This window comes from Onychostoma macrolepis, chromosome 13 (genome assembly GCF_012432095.1).
Source record: "Onychostoma macrolepis isolate SWU-2019 chromosome 13, ASM1243209v1, whole genome shotgun sequence".
Classification (NCBI taxonomy): domain Eukaryota; kingdom Metazoa; phylum Chordata; class Actinopteri; order Cypriniformes; family Cyprinidae; genus Onychostoma; species Onychostoma macrolepis.
The window spans coordinates 31,692,710-31,719,320 of record NC_081167.1 but is presented as its reverse complement, the minus strand read 5'-3'; the positions used below and the strand labels follow the sequence as shown (position 1 = coordinate 31,719,320).

General features: G+C 34.5%; 1 protein-coding gene across 5 annotated transcripts in view; it reads right to left on the bottom strand.

The window, feature by feature from the left end:
* Nucleotides 1-1,741: 1,741 nt before the first annotated feature.
* The window catches only part of LOC131552649 (cilia- and flagella-associated protein 46-like), an 85,977-nt gene continuing 61,107 nt past the window's right edge, over nt 1,742-26,611 (bottom strand). For 3 of the 5 annotated variants that reach the window (XM_058796554.1, XM_058796557.1, XM_058796555.1), the window contains exons 44-59: nt 24,741-24,914; nt 23,997-24,094; nt 23,071-23,141; nt 22,025-22,146; nt 21,842-21,945; nt 21,580-21,659; nt 20,234-20,386; nt 11,887-11,966; nt 11,601-11,661; nt 11,375-11,416; nt 9,930-10,032; nt 9,723-9,835; nt 5,319-5,376; nt 3,606-3,742; nt 2,159-2,260; nt 1,742-2,047 (exon numbers count right to left, since the gene is read on the bottom strand). In XM_058796554.1, coding sequence (XP_058652537.1) covers nt 1,947-2,047; nt 2,159-2,260; nt 3,606-3,742; nt 5,319-5,376; nt 9,723-9,835; nt 9,930-10,032; nt 11,375-11,416; nt 11,601-11,661; nt 11,887-11,966; nt 20,234-20,386; nt 21,580-21,659; nt 21,842-21,945; nt 22,025-22,146; nt 23,071-23,141; nt 23,997-24,094; nt 24,741-24,914 — 1,599 coding nt within the window. In that variant the 3' untranslated portion in view covers nt 1,742-1,946. The remainder of the gene's footprint in view (nt 2,048-2,158; nt 2,261-3,605; nt 3,743-5,318; nt 5,377-9,722; nt 9,836-9,929; nt 10,033-11,374; nt 11,417-11,600; nt 11,662-11,886; nt 11,967-20,233; nt 20,387-21,579; nt 21,660-21,841; nt 21,946-22,024; nt 22,147-23,070; nt 23,142-23,996; nt 24,095-24,740; nt 24,915-26,611) is intronic. The other 2 variants (XM_058796556.1, XM_058796559.1) reach the window with 2 other exon arrangements.

The following is a 26,611-nucleotide window of genomic DNA, read 5'->3' as shown; positions in this document are numbered from 1 at the left end:
TACAGAGCATATCTTTTAAAAGTACACAATGACTCACTGCCGATTCGGGAAATGGTGCCATTCTGATTCTTCTTGACCTTACAGCAGCATTTGACACGACTGATCATGACATCCTTTTAAATCGATAAAGTCAATGGGTTGGCATTCGGGGGAAATATTCTTAAATGGTTTTGCTCTTATTTAAAGGATAGAAGTTCTGTAGTCCAGTTGGGTAATTACGTTTCTGATTCTGTAGCTTACTTTTGTGGGGTTCCTCAGGGATCAATTTTGGGGCCCATTTTATTTTCTTTATATATGCTTCCGCTTGGTTTTATCTGCTGGAAATACAATGTTGCTTACCATCTTTATGCAGATGATGTACAACTTTATCTTCCACTGAATGCGGGTGATAGTGATGAGTTAGGTGAACTGAAGACTTGCTACCATGAGATTAAGTCATGGATGGCACAGAATTTTTTACAGTTAAATGAGGCTAAAACTGAATGCTTAATATTTGGCTCTATTATACCGTCCTCACATATGCTAACCGGTTTGGTTCCTACTGCCTCTAATCTGCATAAACAAGTAAGAAACCTGGGAGTGGTCTTCGATTCGGAGCTTAAATTTGATAAGCAAGTGAACTCTGTGGTAAAAGCGGGATTTTTTCAGTTAAGAAATATTGCAAAAATATATTTTTTGTTGTTTGACGATTTGAAGCATGTTATACATGCACTTATTTTATCAAGACTGAATTACTGTAATTCAATGTATTTGGGGATTCCAGCTGTTCTGTTGAACCGTCTTCAACTATTACAAAACGCAGCAACCAGATTGCTGACTGGGACCAAGAAACACGTCAGTGTTTGCCCAGTGCTAGCTTCGTTGCACTGGCTGCCGGTTAATTTTAGTGTTCATTTTAAGGATTTATTGTATGTTTTTAAAGCCTTGCATGGTCTAGCTCCTGAATATATTTCGGACATGATCCAAGTTTATACTACGACATGGCCATTGAGGTCATCTCAAAATTTTATTTAAGGTCCCTAAATCCCGCCTAAAGTCCAAAGGAGACCGTGCCTTTTCGGTGGCGGCACCTTGCCTATGGAATGACCTGCCACTGGAAATTAGATGTTGAACATCACTAGGTCATTTTAAAACACTTCTAAGAAGGCATTTACTTGCCCGGCATTTGATGTGAGCTAGTTGGTGCATATCTGATGGTTTTGTGTTTGTCATGTTGTTTCTATATTCTTGTTGCTTTAGTTTTGGTTATTTTATTTTATGTGTTGTTTTTACTGGAAAACACTTTGGTCAACATGCTTTGCTTTTAAATGTGCTGGATTATGGATAATGTTCTTATTGCACTGGATTGAGAAACTAATTATTAAGAAACTCAGAATAATTCATAGTTTGCATTAATTGCAGATATTATTAGCTTGATTATTTGGGGATTTCTGTTATACGTCAAACCTTACCTGATTCTGAAGAGCAGATCTGCATGTGTTTACACAATGACGCAAAGACCATTTCTTTGTTCAGAGTCCTGGTTTATCCTGGTCTTTTCTGGCTTTCCTGATTCTTCACCGATCACAAAGTGTTTCTGCATTTGGTTTCCATGCAGTTACAGAGACACAAAAGGCTGTCCAATAGATATGATATAAGAGAAAAAATACACAAACAACACAAAACAGCTTCTGATACAACGAGATATCAATATATATACAGATATATTAGAGGAAAAAGTAAAATGATGCTCATGTTTGGACTTGAATTTCATTTATTACTGAAGGTTTTGGATTATCAATATTTGAACATAACAAAGATGAATATAACAGTCTTTAAGCATTAACTTTGAACACTAAAAGTGAAGTAGAAGAACAGACAATGTTTAATTTCCGAAAGACAGCATTAGTAAATGAGCTTTATTTCAGTGAAACTGCTCTTTAAATCTCTCAGACATCTCCAGATGTTCATGTAACCACTAAATTAGGAAGTCCATAAATAACAAAGTTGAATGCAGAAGGAGTTTTTCTCTGGACGTCTTCCACATTTACAGCTGAACTCTCGTCTGCTGTGAGAGAAGATAAACCACAACAGGCCTTCATCACTTATTATTCTGTGGTTATTTGGTTGCATAAACTCAGTCAAATGTGCACATGCTGCAGAAATAAAGCAAACGAACACACAAGACCTGTCGGGCCGGACGAGTTTCCAATGACTTCTGTGTTTTCTGTCCGTAAAACGTGAGCGGCTCGTCCTGACGTCAGTCCTGCTCTCAGAAGATCTAGAGCGGTCAAACACACATCACGTGTCTGTAAGTGTTCAATATAACCCCAGTTATTATACTAACTAGAACTGAAACTAAAAGTGTAGGTTCCCCCCCCCCACACTTAATATAAACGTTAGTTAAAATAAAATATTGAAAAACTATTTTATTTGTTTTGTTTGAGATACAGTAATGTCCTTTACTAACACTGAAAAAATTGAGATACTATTATAGTATTTTTATTAATATTTTGAATCTGTTTTTATTTTGACTTTTTCCGTTTTTATTTGATTTTTGTTTGTTAGTTTTAGTAATTTTGTTTTTTGTTGTTGTTATTGTGTTAAGTGTATTTTTTTGTATGTCTTTAGATGTTTTATCTATTTTGTCAATATATAAGCAATATATTATCAATATAGAAGTCTATATAAATTTTATAAATTGAAATAGCATTATAGTTAATTATTGCATTTTCAGTTTTCATTAGATTTTTTTGTTAGTTTTAGTCATTTTGTTTTTTGTTGTGTTATTCGTATTTGTTTAATGTTTATGTTTTTAAGTGTTTTATCTAGTTTTGTCAATATATAAGTAATATATTGTCAATATATATGTCTATATCAATTTTATACATTTTTATTTCAGTTTTAGCTTTAGTTATTTTAGTAAAACTTAATTAAAATGAGAAATGCACTTGAAATAAAATAAACATTAAGTGAAATATTAAAGGATATTAAATATTAAAAACATATTTTATTAAAGCTAGTTGCCAAGGCAACATTTCTCATTTTCATTTAGTTTAACTTAACTAAACCTGAAATGAAAAATTAATAAAAATGGTTACACTTTATTTTAATAGTCCACTTTAGACATTCTACTAACTATAAGTAACTTTGTAACTACATGTCTACTAACTCTCAGTAGGGTAGGTTTAGGGTTAGTAGAATAAGTTGACATATACTTGTAAAGTTTCTGATAGTCAGTATGTTGTATGTTGTGGACCCATCAAAATAAAGTGTTAGAAGATATTAAGCAGACAGTCTACTAATACTCCAATGACTGCTAGTTGACGTAGTTTCAAAGTTACTTACTGTTAGTAGAATCTCTAAAGTAGACTATCAAAATAAAGTGTTACCATAAAAACTATATACACATTTAAAAAACTAATAAAAAAAACAAAAAACAAAACAAAAACACAACAACATCTGTAATAGTATCTCAATGTTCTTCCGAGCTAGTAAAAGACGTTCCTGTAGATCAAACATTAGAAAGTGACGTCAGGTTGTGGGTTGGATTCCCAGTGAATGCATGAACGCAGTGTAATTAGTTTTTGGATGAATGCATGCGTGTAAGTGTGTGATGGACTCACTGTCCACGAGCGAGCGCATGTTCTGTGCGTTTGCTGCGGCGCTGCTGTGCCACTGGTTGAGCAGGACAGAACGAACCCCGCTGAGACTGAAGAGATACGCCGAGCCCAGCGGACCGTCTGAAGCCCGACTCCGCCGTCTGAAGAAAAATGACAAAACATTCCCATAAAGCCAAGAGATGAGGATGAAAAAGAGTTTTTTGTCTTCCTGGAGTTCTGCAAGGTAATGGGTTCGATTCCTTCGGAAAGCAAGAGTTGATCATATTTTTATGCAAAGTTGCATATATAAGAAGATTCTTTCATTTAAACACAGAAAACACCATAAAAAGACATAAAACTAGAAATTCTTCAGATTCTTGACTATTTTTAGTCCACTAATCTATTGTAAGTTTATCTGTGACACTGGAGACGCTGCAGACTCTATGTTTGTGTCTTTAGCTTGATGTCGATTATCTCGGAGCTCATCTATATGCTAATGTTCTGCTAACAGTTAACAAAGATAAACCTCTAACAGAAATATGTATTTGTCACATTTGCTGCATTAATCTGCCTATGCTTGATCTGGATTTGGTGCAAATGCACATATGGTGAATCCGGCCCGAGTAAAGAGCACTGAAGCAGTTTATTCAGGGTCATTATACTAAAACTAAAACCAGAAAACATTTTAGTTAATTGAAATAAAATTAATGTTAACTGAAATGCATAACAATACTGTATATAAAACATTATATTTGAGGTTAGTTGCCGCTGTCCTTGTTACACGTTACATGTACTTAATATTATAATAACAATAAATAATACAAACCCTAATCCTAACACTAAGCATATAGGTACATGTAGGTAATTAATATTACTCAGTACTTATATGTATAATTACACTGTAACAAGGACACCTTAAAATAAAGTGTAACTGCAGCTTTTCTCATTTTTATCTAGTTTAAACATTAACTCTTGCTGTTTTAAACTATAAAGAATATAACTATAAATATAGCTATAAAAATAACTATAAAAACTATACAGATATATTAAATAGCTATAATAAAAATGACAAAAACACTAAAATTAAAATAAAATAAAAAAGGAAAATATAACATGGAAAAATATAAAATATAAAATCTAAAAATAAAACTATATTCTTACCAGTGTAATTTTAATATTTTGTATTAATAGTTTCAATTATTTATATTTTTATATTTTTCATTTTTATTTTTGTTATCTGTCATTTTTTATTCGTCATTATTTATTAATTATTTATTCGTTATTATTCATAATTTTATTACTTTTTTTACATTTTAGTTTAGTTATTTTAGTACATCAAGTTAAACTAAATGAAAATGAGAAAAGCTGACAGCAACTAGCAGAAATAAAATAAATTCAAGTTTAATATATACTCATTTTTTTATTTCAATTAATATTTTAATGGTTTTGCTTTTCGTTATATCTAATATTACTGATAATACCATCTGCAATGACAAATTTGGTATTGAATTAGTAAAAGCAAACACAAGCAGTGGCCTCAATCACCCTCAAGAGATCAATAAAGTACAAATCAAGATCAATAAAGGCAAAATCCATGAGAAGCCTTCTGGTCATCAGTAAATGACTGCACGGTATAAATTCAGTAATGCAACAAGCATCATTAAAACCATGAAGACTAATGCATTCAAAAGTACGCCATGCTAATAGAGAGTTATGGTTTAATGTTTTGTGTTTCACCTCTTCTGGACGCTGACTCTGTTCTGACCGCGTTCAAAGAGAAAAACCATCTGACATCCTGCGGAAAAACCAACACAGAGAGAACAATGAAATAAAGCAGAATAATAAAACAGCATAGTTTAAGAGCATTAGTACACGACAAAGCAACACTCGGCGTGGAGTAAAAGCACAGCTGTGATTGATCTGAAACACTGAGGAACGGCTCTAAACAGTCATTAGTGCAAGAATGAGTTGTTCAGTGGACAGAACGGCCGTCTGTTGTGTGCTGAGCGGATTAAAGCGGCGAATGAATCAGTTCCCTGCGGACGCCTGCTGTTCCTCTCAGTGATCCAGAAACGGCCTGCATGCACGCTCAGCGTCTCACGGTGGATCCAGATGCGGATTTATCATGCGCAGAAACTCACAGAAGGCTCTGAAGGAATCACCTCCATCTCATCTCTGTGTAGTTCTTGTATGTGTCAGACGTCATTGTACACAACAATATACACAACAAAGGTCCGCTCCTCCACAACGTTCACAGTTTTACTCTGCAGATGCTTCTGTGCATTAAGAGTTCAGAAGTTTAAGAGCTCAATGAATTTTTCATTGACTTTTCCAGTTGTTTCTGATTTACTCAATCAGGATTAAAAATTAAAAATATCTTTACTCACAGTTTCTACAAGATAAAATATTTTGGAATAAATATACTCTTTATAAAAATGCTCTTGCTGTTTTAAAATGGTATTATTTCCCATGACTTCTTTCCAGCTCTAGAAATCAGAGGCTATCCAGGTTTTCCAAGAACGTATTAATCCTGGTTAGTTGCTAAATTTATATCCTCAAATTTTAGCTGTCTTTTAGTGCAACTTATTTGTAATTGTTTATTATTATTTGCAATGTTAATTAAACATTAGGGGTGATGTTTTATTTATTAAATGTTTATCTATGCCATATGTAGCTAATTCTAGGCATCCATGGACTCTGAAAAACAAACAAACAATTGTATTGTAAAAACGGCACAAACAAGTATGGGTTAAAACAAACTAATTTTAAGTCGTTTAAAAATTTAAGTAATTAAAAAAAAAAATGTTTATTCTCCAAATGACTTAAAAATGGCCTGATTTACCCACATTTTTGTAATTTTTGTCTTTCTTAGGCTTCACGTGAGAAACACTATAATACTGCAGTGAGTTCAGTCATTTATGAGGAACCACATCACTTCAGATGCTTTAAGTTTCCTTTAAACGAAGAAGAAACGGCTCTTTTTGTGTAAATACTGTAGCATTACAGATCCTAAAAGCCATGAAGAGGGCTGTTAAAGCGGTCAGATTGAACCTGCTGCTACGAATCAAACGAGCTGAATGATTTACAGCATGAGAAACAAGCTTATTTTCAAAGAACTGCATCATGAATATTCATAAAATAGAGAGTTATGGATTCTGAATGCTGATCTTCATCACCATCGCGCTGCTTCACCCAAACTCATCATCATCAGGTCTGTTGATGTTTTCATTAGCTATATTTCCATGCAAATTAAATGCAATCGCGTGAGACGGTTTTATGCAATATCTCAAAATTTGCATAACAATATGTAATATATATGTTCAGATATCAATATGTAAGTCATGTTCGATTCTAACAAGACAACAAACCCAATCAAAACCTCTAATAACAACATCACACCAACAGCTGAGCTGCAACAAGAACACTGATGATGGATGGAAAAACACGATGAATGAACAGCTGTAAAGGTTGATAAGACAATAAACTCACACGCCTATATCACGCACGTAATAATGAACAGAGCGTGAGATTTATGAGCAGAGGTGCTCCGCACGTGAGGGAATCACTGGGGTTTCTGCTGTGAACACGTCAAATGTGTAATTCTGCACATGTTTGGTTCATCTTCTAATTATTGATCCTGCTCAGACCTTAAAGGAATAGTTCAGCCAAAATAAAAAACTGATGAAAATATGAATGTAAATATGCTCATTCTCAGTTCATCTGAGATCAGGATGAGTTTGTTTCTTCATCAGGTTTGTAGAAATGTGTCTCTGCATCAGTGTCTCAGCAATGGATGCTCTGCAGTGAATGGGTGCCGTCAGAATGAGAGTCTGATAAAAACATCACAATAATCCACACCACTCCAGTCCATCAGTTAACATCTGGAGAAGACAAAAGCTGAGACACATCCAGCATTAAGACGTTTTTACCTAAAATACGAGTCTATAATCCATAATAACTCTTCCTCCAGTGAAGAAGTGTTCTGGTCTGAATCAGGAGAGAAATCTGCAGATCAAGCAGCGTTTAAAACAGTCCAAAACAGCTCTAAACTTTAACACTTTTGTCTTCTCCAGATGTTAACTGATGGACTGGAGTGCTGTGGATTATTGTGATGTTTTTATCAGACTCTCATTCTGACGGCACCCATTCACTGCAGAGCATCCATTGCTGAGACACTGATGCAGAGACACATTTCTACAAACACACTCATCCTGATCTCAGATGAACTGAGGATGAGCATATTTCCAGCTCATTTTCATTTTTGAGTGAACTATTGCTTTTATGCTAAAGAGATCCGGAATCATAATGTACAGTAAAGATGAAGATAATGAAGCGGTGTCACTGATCTGAGTGGGTCTGTGAGACAAATGACTGATGGGATACAGCTCATCCTTCATCAGAATACTTTCTCTGTGATGCTGAAAACCGATAAATCATATTGATCTGAATTTTATCTCAATTTATGTGAGAATATGAGTATAGTAGCCAAATCTGAAGACATGAAAGAAGCTTTGAAAACGCTCTTCGACCGGCTGCTTTTGAAGCGGCGAGCGGTGAGAGACCAGAGCGGCATGTAAAAGCAGATCTTCAAAGCATCGCGCTCGTGTACAGCCGCACTGATCAGAGAAATATCAGGAAGAAATCAAACATTTATTGTTCTAAAATGACTGCATACAGTTCATGGCAACACGTGCTGCTGAGAACAAAGAGGAAGTTAAATAAAGCAAACATGTGAAGCGGCAGGACAGATCTGCGGGAGCTTCCTAAATCTGTTTGGATCACATTGTATTTCCCACTAAGTTTCTGTGCCTGGCATGATTTGCACAACAAGAAGTGGACGCTCTTTTCATTTATCAACCCAATGCTGCAATATGTGTTTCAGAAGCACTGGTTTTAACAGCCCGATGACTCAAAAATGCTGAGAGTGCAATACTATAGTGCAGAATAAAAAAGAAAAACTAGTATGTGAAACAAAACATTATGCAACAACAAACGTTTCAAACTGTAGCATGCCAAATTGGTGTCAAATGACCTCATTGTGTTCCATATTCAATTCAATGTTATCTTGCATTTGAATCAAAATCTAATTTTTTAAAATTATTTGACCTGTGTCTTGAAAAAAAAAAAAAAAAACGCCGTAATATTACATATTTTGATGATGCTGAATTCAAAAATAAATAAAGTAAAAAAAAAATATATATATATATATATATATATATATATATATATATATATATATAGTTTTTTTCTTTCACAAAATAAGGATGTACATTTATCCAATTTTAATGCACTTATCAGCACAACAAAAATAAGTATCAAAGGGTTTGCTTTAATGACAAACTAGTTTTCAGAATGTATCAATTAACTTAAAAATTTGCAAAAAAGTGGAAAAATGCATTTAAATACTTCTTTCAATGTCAAATAACCTCGCACAATAAGCTTTTTTCACAATATCTGTGATTTTCTGTTTGGCTGCAACACCCACAGATGAAGCAGAAATCATGCATTTTCTTTAAAAACACAAATGTTTGCATTTTTTTTCTGTCTCTGGCCATTATTCAGAATTAGACATCAAATAATGTCATGCATGTGAAAAAGGGCTGAGAACTGATCAAATAATTGTAATCTGGCTCAGATTCAGACAGGAATCATGTGTTTGTGGTGTTTTTCTGCTGATTTAGAGAAAATTCAAGACTACTTCAACCCACAAAAGTGCTGTCAAAAGCAAAAATGCTATGAAATGCATCATATTTAGTGAGAAAGTGTGACATACTTGAGCAAAACAGATGCTATTTTTGGAATCAGCAGATCAAAATTAGTCAGAAACAAGTATTGGATTTCATTCAGTAGATATGACGCAGGCCGGTGTAAAATAAAATACGAAAAAAAAAAAAAGTATTTTATTTCAGCTAGTTGCCAAAGCAACATTTCTCATTTGTTTAGTTTAAATCAAAGTACCAAAATAATGAAAACTAAATAAACTAAAAACTATACAGACATAAAAATGACAAAAACACACAACAAAATTACTAAAACGTCAACTAAAACTAACAAGAAAACAGAAAATAAAAATAAAATCGAATTCAAAATATTAACAAAAACAACACTTGTATATGAATGAAGCTGAAATCACACTGGTACCAGACAGGTTGAGGGAGGCCATCTTGGCAGGTGGGACGCAGGAGAAGAAGTTCTCCGTGCCAGAGTAAATAAAAGCGCTGCAGGACATCAGCATCTGCTCCAGATCTGCGAGACTGAGAGAAGAGCATCACTTTCATACATTAATACTCAAGACATAAACCAGCTCCTATAAATATCTGTTTCACAGGCCTGAGTCAGGATTCAGACCTGTGTTTGCGCTCGTGGCTGATGAATCCTTCCCACAGAGGTGTAAATTGCGATGCGTACGTGTCGAGGGTCTTCCTCATGATCTCTGCTGGGCTGCTGCAATCTGAACAAACCAGGTTACTTCAACATACAGATCAACTGTGTCAGCATTTGTGACCCTGGACCACAAAACCAGTTATAAGGGTACATTTTTTTTCGAAATTGAGATGTATGCATCATCTGAAAGCTGAATAAATAATCTTTCCATTGATGTATGGTTTGTTAGGATAGGTTAATATTTGGCTGAGATGCAACTATTTGAAAATCTGGAATCTGAGGGTGCAAAAAAATCTAAATATTGAGAAAATCAATGCAAATCTTAGTAATGCATATTACTAATCAAAAATTAAGTTTTGATATATTTATATTTGATAAATTTAGAAAATATCTTCATGCAACATGATTTTTACTTAATATCCTAATGATTTTTGACATAAAAGAAAAATAGATAATTTTGACCCATACAATGTATTGTTGGCTATTGCTACAAATATACCTGTGCTGCTTATGACTGCTTCTGTGCTGCAGGGACACATTTACTTGCCCTCATGTCAAATCAGACCACTTTGAGATTTTGTGAACAATTTTTGTGAAAAAGTGATTTTCTTCCATACAGTAACATCAAAATAGTGATAAACACACCATGTCTGAATACGCATGAAAATGAATGAGTTACGAGAGCTTTGAAAACATTCAAATGATCAAAAAAATCTCAAATGTCTTATCTCAAAAATGTCTCAAATTAGATCAATTTGAGGTTTTTGCATCTGATTAAAAAGGTTATGATTGGCCTTACAGAACAAAATTAGATGATTCAGTAAAAGCGATTTATGCAACAGGCCACTGAAGAGCAGAAAAGTCTGGGGTTGGTAAGTTTTTTAATGTTTCTGCTCACCAAGGCTGCATTTCTTTAATGAAAATACAGTAAAAATTATGAAATATTTTTACAATATAAAATAGCTGTTTTCTGTGTGAATATCTGTTAAACTGTAATTTATTTCTGTGATGCGCAGCTGTATTTTCAGCATCATTACTCCAGTCTTCAGTGTCACGTGATCTTCAGAAATCATTCTAATATGCTGATTTGCTGCTCAACAAACATTATTATTATTATCAATGTTGAAAACAGTTGTGCTGCGCAATATTTTTGTGGAAACTGTGATACATTGTATTTTTCAGGATTCACAGAAAGTAGTAAAGAACAGCATTTATTTCAAAATAGAAATCTTTTGTAACATTACGAATGCCTTTATCCTTGATGAATAAAAGTATTCATTTTTATTTTTATTTTTTTATTGTGAATAATTCATCAGTGCATCTTTAGTCTTCATAATATTTGAATGCATTTTTTTAAAATTAAATATTCACACTTACTCAGAAATATCACTAAAACTACTTCCACTCACCAGCCTGCTTTCCATCATCTTCCTCCTGAGCATCAACTACATCTTAAAGCCTGCGTTAAGAACACATTTCTCCAAACTATCAGCCGTGTTCAGTCACTTTGCAAGCAGCTAATGCATTAAAGCGAGCCGAAATGCAATGCAGCAGCCGAATGACTGCGCTGACATTTCACACACATCACAGACGCCTGTGAGATGGAAAATAAAGGCAGTTTAAAGCGAAGGATACATCTGAACCTGTGTGTGTCCACTGGGACGGCGTTTGGCGGCAGCACACGATTGACCGGCACCTGCAGAAGAAAGTGCATCCTTAAAGGTTACTTTATGCGAACTTAGGAGGAGAAACTGAAGATGAGAATGTCAGATGGCGTCCTCAGAGAAAACACATTATATAATTGACCCAAAGAGGCCAGTTAAAAGGGAAGGATGGAGAAATTAAACATCTGAACGTGTGAAGGCCACTAAAGCAATATTGCATTTCTATCAGCGTCCGCCAGACTCATTTAGAGACTCACCGCTTTGATGCCTCGGCTTTGATCGCCTTTCCCCTTGACTCCTTTGCCACCTTTGGCCTCCTTTTTATTGTCACTTTCAACTGTCACCAACGAGAAAGATTATTAAAACAAGAAATGAGTGTCTGAGGAAAACAAGCGGCGTGCCATACTCTGAATAAAAAGGCCAGTGACATTTAATGTCGATGACCGTGTTCGCTTGTACTTCAGTAATGTGAGTTTAACGACCTCCAGCAGAAGTCACGGAAACACATCTCAGTTTTGCAGTAAAAACAATCACATTAAAATGTGAATTTCTTTAAACTCAGACATGTAAACCGTTAACTCAGAGTGCTTGATCATTTCAATCAGGGCGTATTAAAGCCAACATGCAATCAGAAAATGTTCTGCTACGATTCATTTGAAAACATGTGAAACAAATTACAGACAAACATATTTTATTTCAGGAAAAGTTCACCCAAGAATCAAAATGTGCTCATTCTCAGTTCATCTGAGATCAGGATGAGTTTGTTTCTTCATCATGTTTGTAGAAATGTGTCTCTGCATCAGTGTCTCAGCAATGGATGCTCTGCAGTGAATGGGTGCCGTCAGAATGAGAGTCTGATAAAACCATCACAATAATCCACAGCACTCCAGTCCATCAGTTAACATCTGGAGAAGACAAAAGCTGAGACAAATCCAGCATTAAGACGTTTTTACCTAAAATACGAGTCTATAATCCATAATAACTCTTCCTGCAGTGAAGAAGTGTTCTGGTGTGAATCAGGAGAGAAATCTGCAGATCAAGCAGCGTTTAAAACAGTCCAAAACAGCTCTAAACTTTAACACTTTTGTCTTCTCCAGATGTTAACTGATGGACTGGAGTGCTGTGTATTATTGTGATGTTTTTATCAGACTCTCATTCTGACGGCACCCATTCACTGCAGAGCATCCATTGCTGAGACACTGATGCAGAGACACATTTCTACAAACCTGATGGATGCACATGTCAGCAAAAGTGTTATGAACACTTTCAAAACCTCCAAAGACTACAATCACAGAGGAAGAATGAAAAGATAAATCGAGAACAACAGATACACAATGACTGGTGAAGACGGAAAATATAATGCACAAAACCTCATAAAAGGACAAGAGAAGAAAAGTGCTTGAAAAGCATGCTGCGTTTGTGCCAGTTATAAACAACGAGGAAAATAAACTTAGCTAACAGCATGAATAGGATTAGTATAATATTGAATTTCCTCATTGTACGCTCAACGTTTTATGCAAAATGTCGCAAAATAACAAATAGCTCCTTTAGTAAGTACAGCGTGGCTCTATATCTTCCTGACATAGCGCTAAAATATGAATGTTCAGATTATGCTAATGACCGTCCCGTATGATAATGTGTCTTTTCGCTTTCATATAAGCATGAACACACTAAAGTGTGAGTGGACTGATATTATACACCCTGAAAAATGGCTGTAAAAAAAATAAATAAATAAATAAAAAAATCACACTGAAAAACACAAGTGCAGTCATTTGCATATGGCATTTTAGTGCCGAGGTCTGAAGAAGTGGGGCATAATTATTCAAAGAAAGAGATAAATGTTAAAGGCTGAAGTTAACATTCACATTAAATATTCAAATCCTTTTCACAGATGTCCAGAACCTATAATGCTCAGCATCAGAGTCGTAGAAAGTGTGCTAGCGAAGAAACATCATTACTGTGACGCCTTGAGAAATAACGCTGATCTTCCTAACATCACATAAACCGCTCGTGAGCTCATGCTTCAAACAGGTTTGTGGAGTATTTCATGCTAATAATATTTGCAAAGGCTGTTATTAATCACTGCACTGATCTTCAACATCAACCCCAAAACATCCCGAGTCACAGCGTAAAACATGTTCTGAAAGAGAATCGTTCAGGATATTGATATTTAATTTTAATTACAATGTGTGTTGGCACAAAAACACTTGCTGTTAAAGACGTAATAAATATCTGTCTGACTTTTCCTGTTGTTGACATGGTTAGATTCAGATGGCTAATATCATTTATTAAGTTAGGTTTCCACCTTTGAGGTAATCATCATATTTACAATGAAACCATCTTATTTAAAAATATGATGCATTTATGTATTTATTGTTAATACTGTAAAGCCACATTAAATTATGGGATCTCCATCAAAGCTTTCAGAATGTTTAATTTTTAATAAACTTTTTACATTTGAGTAAATTATATACTATTTGTACAAATAACTGCATCTGCTCTTTGAAAAAATGTAATTATATATATATACTTTTTTTTTTCAAAGAGCAGATGCAGTTATTAATATAGCCACACACAGTTAATATAATTTTTTTAAGATTTTTAAACATTTTACTAAAGTATTAATTTAGATATTATGCAAAACATTACTTTTATTATTTTATTTATATGATTTATAAACGAAATAAACAACTTTTCTGATTTATTTTTCCATACAAGGTGTTGCTTGATCAATGTAAACAAAAATAGATAAATAAATAATTGCAATCATAGACTATAAGAGTAATGAAAAGCACATTTTGTCTTAAGGAATTTATTAAGGAATTCTGAAGGGAAGTGTTTAGCATCACTGTTTTATTAATATTTTCAATCAGTTCTGTTTTTATTTTCCATTTTCATTTTAGTTTCATTTTTTAAAATGTATACATTAGTTTCATTCATTTTTGAGTTTTAGTTGTAAATGTTTTTATGGTTTTAAGCTTTAGTTAATACCACGTGCTGTCATAAAATTCTAAGAACTGTTTAAAAAATAAATATTTATAATAAATTTATAAAGAAACTATTTTAAAATATATAAATATAAATAAAATCACTAAAACATAAATAGCAAATAGAAATGGCACTGCTTCCAGTGAAGGAGCAGGATTTCTGTTTCAGTAGCGACGGACATTCAGGACACTGTAACAGTAAGAATTAAATGCAATTTAATGCAAGCCCCAGACAATGGACTGGTGTGAACTCAGCCTCCTAAAGGCACAGCGGTGGAACTGCTGCCACCGGGGATCAATCCACGACCTTCTGTGTCTCGGCCCGTTTCTCAACCCGTGAGGCTCCTGCTGCTCTATATATGAGGACCTACTTGTAGAGCGTGGCCTAATTATTCTGTGTGTGGCTATTTTCAGCTTGATTTCTGCCTCGGACACTGTATATGTGAGAGATGTGTGATAACGGCGTGACAGGTCTGAGGTGTTGTGAGTGTATTGTTTGCCTGTCGGACGGTGAAGCAGATGATAAACGCGTCCCGCGAGGCACATCAGTCATGTTGAGCTGAAGACCCACACAGATTCATCTCAGACCAGAACTGCCCTCAATATCACTCTTACTGTTTCTTTCTCGTCACTTTCTGTTCTCTTCTTTAACATGTTTGAGTCTAAATGTGTTTGAATGATCTGGATTTGGAAATCCCTTGTTTTTTAATGCAGGTTCAGGTAATCCACCTTTTTTTGTGCTGTTTTTTTTTTTTTCAAACATACAAACATTTCCAGATTTCCAGTGCTCTAAATGTGATTTCCTTTTCATTTTCAATTTCATCTGACCAACAACAAATAGAAAATACACAAAATATAAAAAATCTAAATAAAAATACATTATACATAAATATACATTATTACTAAGGGATGCGATTTTATAAACCACGTTTGACTGGTTTAATTAATATAAATGGATAAATGACAGTTAAAATTAAATATATAATTTTTGTTTGATATTGACATCTGTTTGAGGGACTATTTTATGGGGTCAAAATCTTTATTTAATTGAAAATTTATATATATATATATATATATATATATATATATATATATATATACACACACAGTATATATATATATATATATATATATATATATATATATATATATATTAGTGCTGTCAAACGATTAAGCGCGATTAATCCCATCCAAAATAAAAGTTTTGTTTACATAATACAGGTGCTGGTCATATAATTAGAATATCATCAAAAAGTTGATTTATTTCACTAATTCCATTCAAAAAGTGAAACTTGTATATTATATTCATTCATTACACACAGACTGATATATTTCAAATGTTTATTTCTTTTAATTTTGATGATTATAACTGACAACTAAGGAAAATCCCAAAATCAGTATCTCAAAATATTAGAATATTTACATTTGAGTTTGAATAAATGACCATCCCTACAGTATAAATTCTGGGTATCTCTTGTTCTTTGAAACCACAATAATGGGGAAGACTGCTGACTTGGCAATGATCCAGAAGACGAACATTGACACCTCCACAAAGAGGGTAAGTCACAGAAGGTCATTACTGAAAGGTGTGGCTGTTTACAGAGTGCTGTATCAAAGCATATTAAATGCAAAGTTGACTGGAAGGAAGAATTCGGGTAGGAAAAGGTGCACAAGCAACAGGGATGACCACAAGCTTGAGAATACAGTCAAGCAAAGCCGATTCAAACACTTGTGAGAGCTTCACAAGGAGAGAACTGAAGCTGGAGTCAGTGCATCAAGAGTCACCACGCTCAGACGTCTTCAGGAAAAGGGCTACCAAGCCACTTCTGAACCAGAGACAACGTCAGAAGCATCTTAACTGGGCTGTGGAGAAAAGAACTGACTGTTGCTCAGTGGTCCAAAGTCCTCTTTTCAGATGAAAGTAAATTTTACATTTCATTTGGAAATCAAGGTCCCAGAGTCTGAAGGAAGAGTGAGAGGCACAGAATCCATGTTGCTTGAAGTCCAGTGTGAAGTTTCCACAGTCAGTGATGATTTGGGCTGCCATGTCATCTGCTGGTGTTGGTCCACTGTGTTTTCTTAAGTCCACAGTCAACGCAGCCATCTACCAGGAAATTTTAGAGCACTTCATGCTTCCTTCTGCTGACAAGCTTTATGGAGATGCTGATTTCATTTTCCAGCAGGACTTGGCACCTGCCCACACTGCCAAAGGTACAAAAGCTGGTTCAATGACCATAGTGTTACTGTGCTTGATTGGCCAGCAAACTAGCCTGACCTGAACCAGAGAGAATCTGTGGGGTATTGTCAAGAGGAAGATGAGAGACACCAGACCCAACAATGCAGATGAGCTGAAGGCCACTATCAGAGCAACCTGGGCTCTCATAACACCTGAGCAGTGCCACAGACTGATCGACTCCATGCCACGCCGCATTGCTGCAGTAATTCAGGCAAAAGGAGCCCCAACTAAGTATTGAGTGCTGTACATGCTCATACTTTTCATTTTCATACTTTTCAGTTGGCCAAGATTTCTAAAAATCCTTTCTTTGTATTGGTCTTAAGTAATATTCTAATATTTTGAGATACTGATTTTTGACTTTCATGAGCTGTAAGCTCTAATCATCAAAATTAAAAGAAATAAACATTTGAAATATATCAGTCTGTGTGTAATGAATGAATATAATATACAAGTTTCACTTTTTGAATGGAATTAGTGAAATAAATCAACTTTTTGATGATATTCTAATTATATGACCAGCACCTGTATGTTTACTATGTATATTTATTATGTATACATAAATACACACACATGCATGTATATATTATATATGAAAAATATGTTAAGTTTATACATTTAAAATATTTATATATTATATAAATGATATGCATATAAATACATACATGGAAATATTTTCAAAATATATACTGCATGTGTGTGTATTTATATATACATAATAAATATACACAGTGTACACACACATTAGGTAAACAAAAACTTTTATTTTGGATGCCATTAATCACGAATATATATATATATATACATACACACACACATGCACACACACTGATACAAATGTTATAATATTTTCCCAATTTTAAATTTTAAACATTTTATTTCTGAAATCCTTGCTAAATTCTGCTTTTCTGAATCAAATTGATCCCAATCCTAACAGAAATGTTTGAGCAACACGTACTGCAGGTTTAATCCAGATCAAAACCAAGACTGCATTATGCGATCCAATTTCAGAATCCTTCTTTCTTTTCAACGACCCATTTTCAAGATTCGATCCAACGCGAGAGCAGCTTATTTTGAACAGCTGCAACAGCGGAAAGTAAAGATCCTGCTCCAGATAAATGGCTGAATTAAGTGTCTAGTTTGTACTAGTTTTGCCAAATGTTTAGTTTGTGAAGTGTTCTGATGTACTTCAGAAGAGAGAAACACAGAGTTTATTGGCACGTCTCACAGCTTTCCTTTAATCCCGTCAGCGGCGTATGGAGATATCAGCCCTCGACGGGTGAAGCGCTCAGAAAGCCTTCGAGTGTCGGCCCGTTTAGTTTTTAATTTGTCAATTTACACGCAGAAGCCGAGCACGAGTTAAAAATGAATCAATTAATTACGCAAATAAAATGTAAAACGTGTCCCGAATGCAACGGCACATTTGAATTTTAACGAGATTACAGTCATAAATCCTGACAGAGCATTTCCTGAATGAAACTGATTAAACTCCGACAGAAATACCTCTGGATGTATTTAGCTTTCTGCCTCTCGTCATTTTCCTTCTTTATCTTTACTGCGTTCAGGGACTTACAAACTTCTGAAAACTGTTTAGCAGACAGTGATGAGCAGAACTTCCCCAAACGTCCCACAGATGATTTCATGATGGTATTTTTGACACAAAATATCAGCTCAAACACTTTTCTAGCAAAACATTTGAGAAAAATAATGCTATTTATGTCATTTTGTGTTTGTGAATGTTATGTATTACACACTACATACTTTCATGGATTTACTAATTAATGAGTGAGATATAATCAGATGCGACGTGTCAAATATACTCGGATGAACATGAATACGGTGGAGTGTTTGATTGGTTGATGTATGATTTGTCATTACCAGGTCTAGAGGGAATCTGTGGAGTTTTTTGCATCTTCTGTGCTGATTTTGGAGGAAGATCTGCAGAATGGATTTAAATATGCAAAAAAGCATTGAACGAAGCTCAGAACACTGCACTCTTATTGGCAGCTGAAAGCATTTTTTTCTTATTAAATTTTTTCTTACTAATCAATGAGTTTATGAAATTTATTTATTTATTTATATATTTATTTTCATTACATTTATATATTTTTTCAAAATGCATTATTATTTTTATTCATTTTAATAAATTACTGTAATAAAAATAAATAAATCAAAAGTATTGTATGTAAAAAATTATTAACTAAGTAAATTTAGCTTAAAAACACACATGCAAATATCCAGTATTTAACGTGAACAAAGAAACAGATAACAAAAAAAAACAAAAAAACAGTGCTTTCATATCTAAAATTGGGCCAAAGGCAATGACGGATTATTCTCTTTTTATTCTGCATTATTTATATACTTATTTGATGGTTTTGTATGTTTGTGTGCACACAATTTTACCATGCATATGTGAAAAAACACTACGCTCAGAAATGTTTTATACTTTGTTGAACGTAAATGCATTAAATAATAGTTTTTTCCTCGAACATTTAATAATTAGCTAATCATTTATCTTTATCCAAAGTGACTTACAGACACATTCTCTGCTGGAGGAACTTGAGATTTTGCATGATTGTGATCATGAATCAGACTATACAGGGAGGGATGCACTGAATGTTTGGCAGGCATGTCACCCTGTAGCAGATGATTGAAATCATGAAATGCCCTTAAACTGATAATTAAATAAACTGCAGAATGTCATGTTTTCTAACACACGGATTGCATGTATTCAGACAGTGCTGCACGAGCTCGTTATCCAGAGTTCAGTCCGAATCTGCGCTGAAACAGCGTTACTCGTCAGACGCTCAGTTACATTTTTATGATTTTTTACAAGGCATGTGACAATATGATACGTGCAACAAACATCTTCCCAAATTCTTAATGAGAATCATTTATAAATCTGCTGCTGTCAACAAAAAGAAGCACTGAGATCTTCCTGCGGGTTTCCGCCAAAATAAAAGTTCTATCAACATTCATAAATGTTAGTATTGTAATTTTACTGTTGTTCTGTAAAATAAAAGAAAAAAGTAAGACAATAATAATGATAAAATAATTACAACCGCTCTATTAATACATTTATTATTATCTGTGGGATCTGAAATATTTTTTTTTTTTTATTAACGTTTTAAAAGAATTCTGTTCTGCTCAGCAAGGCTGCATTTATTTGTACAATAAAAAATACATGCCTGATTCAAGAAGGGGGGCTCAAAAATTACCAAAAAAAAAAAAAAAAACCGTGTTCTGTATTCGGCCCAGTGTTTCATTTTGTTCGGCTTCGGCCAATAACATTCATTCCGGTGCATCCCTATATACAGGGTTTGAAACGCCTCTCAGACACCATCTTCAGGCTCCATCGCAGCATCAGAGGAGATACGAACTCACCTGCTTCATCCGTCTGCAGTCGTGCGTGAAGAACCTGCAGAGAGAGATCTCGAGAGACGGAGCCGATGCTGTTCACCTGCAGGACGCTCAACGCTTCTAACGGAAACTCCAACAGCGTCCGGTCAGCGAGAATCACCACAGACTCACCAGCATCTGCAGAACACACACATACAGACGCCTATAAATGATGCAGTGAATTGATTAAAGATGAACTGCGAGTGGTTACGTTTTTCCATGTTTTGATGAGAGCAGCAGACACGCTAAAGATGGGCTTGATCTGTAAATCTGATCAATATTTCAGCCCTAAAGCATCTCAGATGTCAGGTTTGATCTCCATATCAAACATCTTCTTCTGTGCACATTTCAATATGCTTCTTGTGTTAGGAACATGCAGATAATATATGGGAGACAATCTAGAAGTGACATTTTGGCAAAATAAAACAAAACCTGATGACCAGAGAAAACAAACATGAGAGATCGCTCACTGTTTTCAAGCATCAAAATAATAAAAGTTTAATATAACTTTTTTCATAATTAGAATAGAATATGCTGTTTAATTTTTTTTTGTTTAATTCAGTATAACAATAGTTCATATGACTAAAAATCTTGTCAGTCACATTTATATCCAGATAGTCATTTTAAATCTTTATCAGTCTTTGTCACTATCCACCAAACTACTAGGTTTTACTCATTTGTCAGCAAGACGTTTTTAATCATTAAAAATATAATAAAATTTAGAAAAAGAAAACAAAAAGTTCACTTTATATGTATTTTAATAAGTGCAGGTGAGAATAAGTATGTTGTTTCATTTTTATATAAATATATCTGTTACACTCAGTGATGATGAACATTATTTCACCCATATTTTGACTTATTTTTTTTTTAAACATTAAAGTAGACACTTTACTTGCATTTAACATGCTTTTTATGCATATTTTTATAAATTAAGACAAATTTAGATGTAGACACCAAAATCGGACATCTCTTCTTTGACCCTCTTCTAAAAATCAAATACGATGGCGTTTAAAAAAAGTTTGAAGTTTAAGTAAGATAAAAATTTAATTAAATGAAAAAATCAATAAAAACAGTAAAAAATGTTAAATATTTTTACAATTTAAAATATCTGTTTTCTGTGTGAATATGTGTTAAACTGTAATTTATTTCTGTGATGCGCAGCTGTATTTTCAGCATCATTACTGCAGTCTTCACAGTCACATGATCTTCAGAAATCACTCTAATATGCTGATTTGCTGCTCAACAAACATTTCTGATACACCATTCTATCACTCATCATATTTGTATGGTCAGAGTGTGTTGGTGTTTTGGTGTTCGTGTGTGTTTTGTACCCGGCAGAGGTTTATCAGCAGTTTTCTCGTCCTTGTCTTTGGCTCGAGCCGATGTGGTGGAGATGGACGGAGAGCGAACGCTGTGATAAGACAGAAGAGGAAATGAGAGAAAAGATGAAGCCAGACGAGAGAGACGTGTTCCTGCGTTAAAACTGGTGCAAACAAAAGCCACATTTATAGATGCATTAACTTGTTACCACTACAAACACCTGATAAACATGTTAATATGTAAAACAACAGATGTGCATGTGTGTTTTGGTACCTAAAGCATGAAAAGTCAAACTGTGAGAGAACAGGATTGAGGTAGTTCTCCATTTCCTCAAGCAGAGCTCTGAAACAATCATCCAGCTTTCCATCTTTATCTTCCTTTATAAAGAGAGTGAAAGAGGCCGCTGTGATATTGATGCAGATTGTATTTCATTGTATTTATGTCGGCGTGTCTCACTTGTGCTCGGTTCAGACTCGTCTGTGTGTTCAGATCTTTGAACTCTTGCAGGAGTTTGTGGAGCTGCAGCAGATCTGAGCGATGAACGGAGGCCTTGACCACCTTAGAGCAGATCAGACCACCTACACACACACACACACACACACGAGTCACCAAACCCATCCAAAACACACGCACAGAATGCATAATGCTGAAATAACAGGTGCACAACCAACATACAGTTATATACATACACTGCTGTTTGAAAAAAAATTATTTTAAATATATGCTGTTGTTTTGAACTTTCTATTCATCTGTGAATCTTGAAAAATAAAATGCATCACGGTTTTCACAAAAATAGCACAACTGTTTTCAACATTGATAATAATAATAATGTTTGTTGAGCAGCAAATCAGCATATTAGAATGATTTCTGAAGATCATGTGACACTGAAGACTGCAGTAATGATGCTGAAAATACAGCTGCGCATCACAGAAATAAATTACAGTTTAACACATATTCACATAGAAAACAGCTGTTTTAAATTGTAAAAATATTTAACATTTTACTGTATATTTGATTAAATAAATGTAGCTTTGTTGAGCAGAAGAGACATTAAAAATTTTACTGAACCTGAACTTTTAAACAGTGGTGTAAATCATAGAAAAGTGCAAAAAAACAAAACAAAAAAAAAACCCACAAGATGAAGAGCATGTACCTTAAAACATCAGATCTGTTTTGATGAGCTAATTAAATGTTTTGGGTGCAACAGTGCAGTGACTTTTAGTTGCATCTTTTTCTAGGTCATAATTCTAGGTCAAATAATTGTCATGAAAATAGACAACCATGGTTCATGAGAACAGAAAGCCAAAGTCTTATGTTCATTAAAAAAAAGGCTTTATTTTATTTATGCAAATTATCATCTATTTGCCTTATTATTATTGTGACCTAAACCTGTTTTTTTTTAATGAGATTCACTCAAAAACTAAATCTGTGTCTGAAAAGAAAGGAAATAAAATAAAGAAAACTGGTGCTAAAGGGAGATTAAATGTAAACGTGAGTCGTACCTGTCACACTCTTTCCTTTCTGAGTCTCTGCGGCTTTAACCTTCTCATAAAGACCGGCGTAAAGCACAGAACTACACAACGAAAGAACAAACGTGAGTTACACACAGCTGCGGCTCCTCTGTGAGTGTGTGTGTGTGTGTGGGGGGCACAGATGGTGCTGACAGAATGAGTAGATTTAGTCGCATCAGAAAGAGTTTTACTGCCACTGAGAATCCACTCAATGACTGATCACAGGTCTGACCACATGACCTCACTCACACACACACACACACACAGAGACACACACCCCTAGTGGGTGACACTGGAACAGCAGGATAATAATTTTAAAATAAAATAAACAGCCCAATAAACTGCCACAGTGATGTATTATAGAAACAATTAGAACAGAGTGTTATTGAGTAGAACAGAGCAAATAAAATATAACTGAACAGAGCAGATAAGAATAAAGTAGCAACGAATAGAATAGAACAGACCAGAATAAAATAGAATAGAATAGAACAGAATAGAAAATAGTAAAACAGAACAGAGCAAAAAATTAACAGAACAGAGCAGATGGGAATAAAGTATATCAGAAGAGAATAGAATAGAATAGAATAGAATATATAATAGTAAAACAGAACAGAGCAAATGAAATCAAATTGAGCAGACCAGATGAGAATAGAATAGAACATAACAGAATAGAAAAGAGTTTAGAGCAGAGTAGAACAGAGTAAATTAAATGCAAAAGAACAGAGATTAGAATAAAGTAGAACAGAAAAGCTGAATAGAATAGAATAGCATGTAGAGCATGGTGCTAGCAACAGCAAGGTCACGGGTTCGATTCCCAGGAAAGGCATGAACTTGAATATAGTTTAAGTCACTTTGGACAAAAGCATCTGCCAAATGCATGAATGTATATTTCTATAATAGAGTTGAGCCCATCCCACCTGTCCTCTGAGTGCTGGAGCAGCAGGATCTTGAAGTCGGGTGGCATTTCTCCCAGAATCCTCAGGTGGTTTGGGTTTATGGTCAGGTGACTGAAGGCCTGAAAGTGTGATCAGACACATGAGGCGTGAATCTGCTCCGTCTACAGACACTGCTCTAGATGAGCCGCTTCATCTCTGTTCTAGCCTGGATCACTTGTGACTGAACATTGCTGCGTAAGTCACTTTGGATAAAAGCTAAAAGAATAAATGTAAATGAATATGTGCAGTCTGAAGGACTATAAACGAGCGACACGCTGTTGTGTTTACGTTAAGTTGATGAAGTGTATGAGGCACTGGATGCATGCAGAATCAACTTCAACATGAAGAATTTATTAAACACTTATCAGCTACGCAACATGAGAGCTGCAAGAACACAACTTTTATTTTTTTTTATTTCAAATCGTTTTTGTAAAGCACTTTGAATTGTGTATGAAATGTGTATAAAATGTGCTATATAAAGAAACTAGCTTGCTTGCATGCTACATTATATTCTGTAAGTTTAAGTTCAATCTGTAAACTTAAAATGTTGCTCTATTTTTTATGGTAGAATCATGGCAACTACAAACTTCAATTTTAGTACCCAGCAAAAGACAAAAATCCCATGCATATGTACATTCATATGCATAAAATGACATGCATAACATGCTCACGGACCTGCTCTCACACATATGAATGGAGAGTGCGGTGTCTGAGGAGGCGCAGTACCTTGGAGAGAGCGCTGAGCTCTCGGGTCACTGCCGTCAGAGCGCCGTCGGGTCTGTGACCCCGTGAAGAGAGCAGCGTCCTCCGCAGGTTCATCAGAGCACAGGTCTGAGACTCATTCACACCGCAGCAGATCGACTGCAGGACAGACGACATCTCAGCACAGCACACGCCGCTCTGAGAGCAGATCACACGACTCATGAGTAATAATCCTCCGCTCAAACACAGCCACCAGAACTCCACGATCTCACAAACATATCAACATCACACATATACGTGACCCTGGACCACAAAACCAGTCATAAGGGTCAATTTTTGGAAATTGAGTTTTATACATTATCTGAAAACTGAATAAATATTTGTTTGTTATGAAAGGACAATATTTGGCTGAGATACAACTATTTGAAAATCTGGAATCTGAGGGAGCCAAAAAATCGAAATATTGAGAAAAATTGTTCAAATGAGAAAAATTGAACAAACTTTAAAGTTGTTCAGATGAAGTTCTTGGCAATGCATATTACTAATCAAAAATGAAGTTTTGATATATTTATGGTAGGAAATTTACAAAATATCTTCATGGAACATGATCTTAATATCCTAATGATTTTTGGCATAAAAGAAAAATGTATAATTTTGACCCATGCAATGTATTGTTGGCTATTGCTACAAATATACCTGCTGCTTATGACTGCTTCTGTGCTGCAGGCAAAAGAAGTGAATAATATCAGTTTTGGTCGAATTTGAGGTTTTCACAAAAATGAGTTCATTAAGCCCTCTTCTATCGATCCCAATGCTCCAAATAGTAATTAAACATCTAAAATGATCTTTATTTGTACGTTTTCATATCGACTTCTTGATGACATGAGTCCAAACCACTGAAATATGATTTTCAAACCCATGCTGATGAAAACAAAACGATCGCGCTGACTGACATCTGCATAAGACACGCCTCTCCGAGAGCGCGATCTCCCTAAAGTACATTATTGCTAATTATGTCTTGGCAAGATTCACACAAACATAATCTGTTATGTCTTACATGAACGTTTAGTTGATTTGATGTGTAACATTATATTTGATCCATGCATTACAGTAGGTCTTAATATAGATGTTAATCAAACACACTCGCTGCTCTTCAACTACTGTTTCTTTGCATCTTTGTTCTTATTTTTAATAACAAAGATACAATTAAAAATAGCTCTATTGTGATTAATAATATAGTAATTATTATTAAAAAAATATTTGGAAGAAAATATGCAACGTTGCTAGGTACCTCAGTCATTTTTTGTCAGATTCCAACAAGTCATATATCATTTTGAATGTCTTTTAATGGAGAATGAAAATAAAAATAACTTATTTTTGAAAATTTGCTCATTCCGTCTCATTTTGTCAGAATGGGTCATATATACTGTATGTACATGCAGGCCATGCAAAAAACAAGAGCATTTACGTTTAAAGGGACAGTTCACCGATAAATGACACTTCTGTCATCATTTACTCTCAGGTTGCAGCTCTGAAATCTCATTGACATTTCTACTTATTTAAGCCAAGATGTCAAGATGTTGTGAAATAACAAAGCAAAAAGCTGTTATGACACTTTTGTTATAGTGGAACAGAAAGTGTTTGTTTGTTTGTTTTTTGGAGATTATGGATATTTATTTATATTATATATTTTTTGTGTTTTGAAAGAATAAAGAAAGCCATGTGAGAACAACATAAGGGTGAGTAAATTATGAAAGAACATTTCTGGGTGAATTATTCCTTTAAAAATACAATTCAGCAGAAGGGTATTTACAGTTATTAAACTAAACCAAAACCTCAATCAATCAATCAATCAATCAACAAACAAACAAACAATCAAACAAAGAAATAAAATA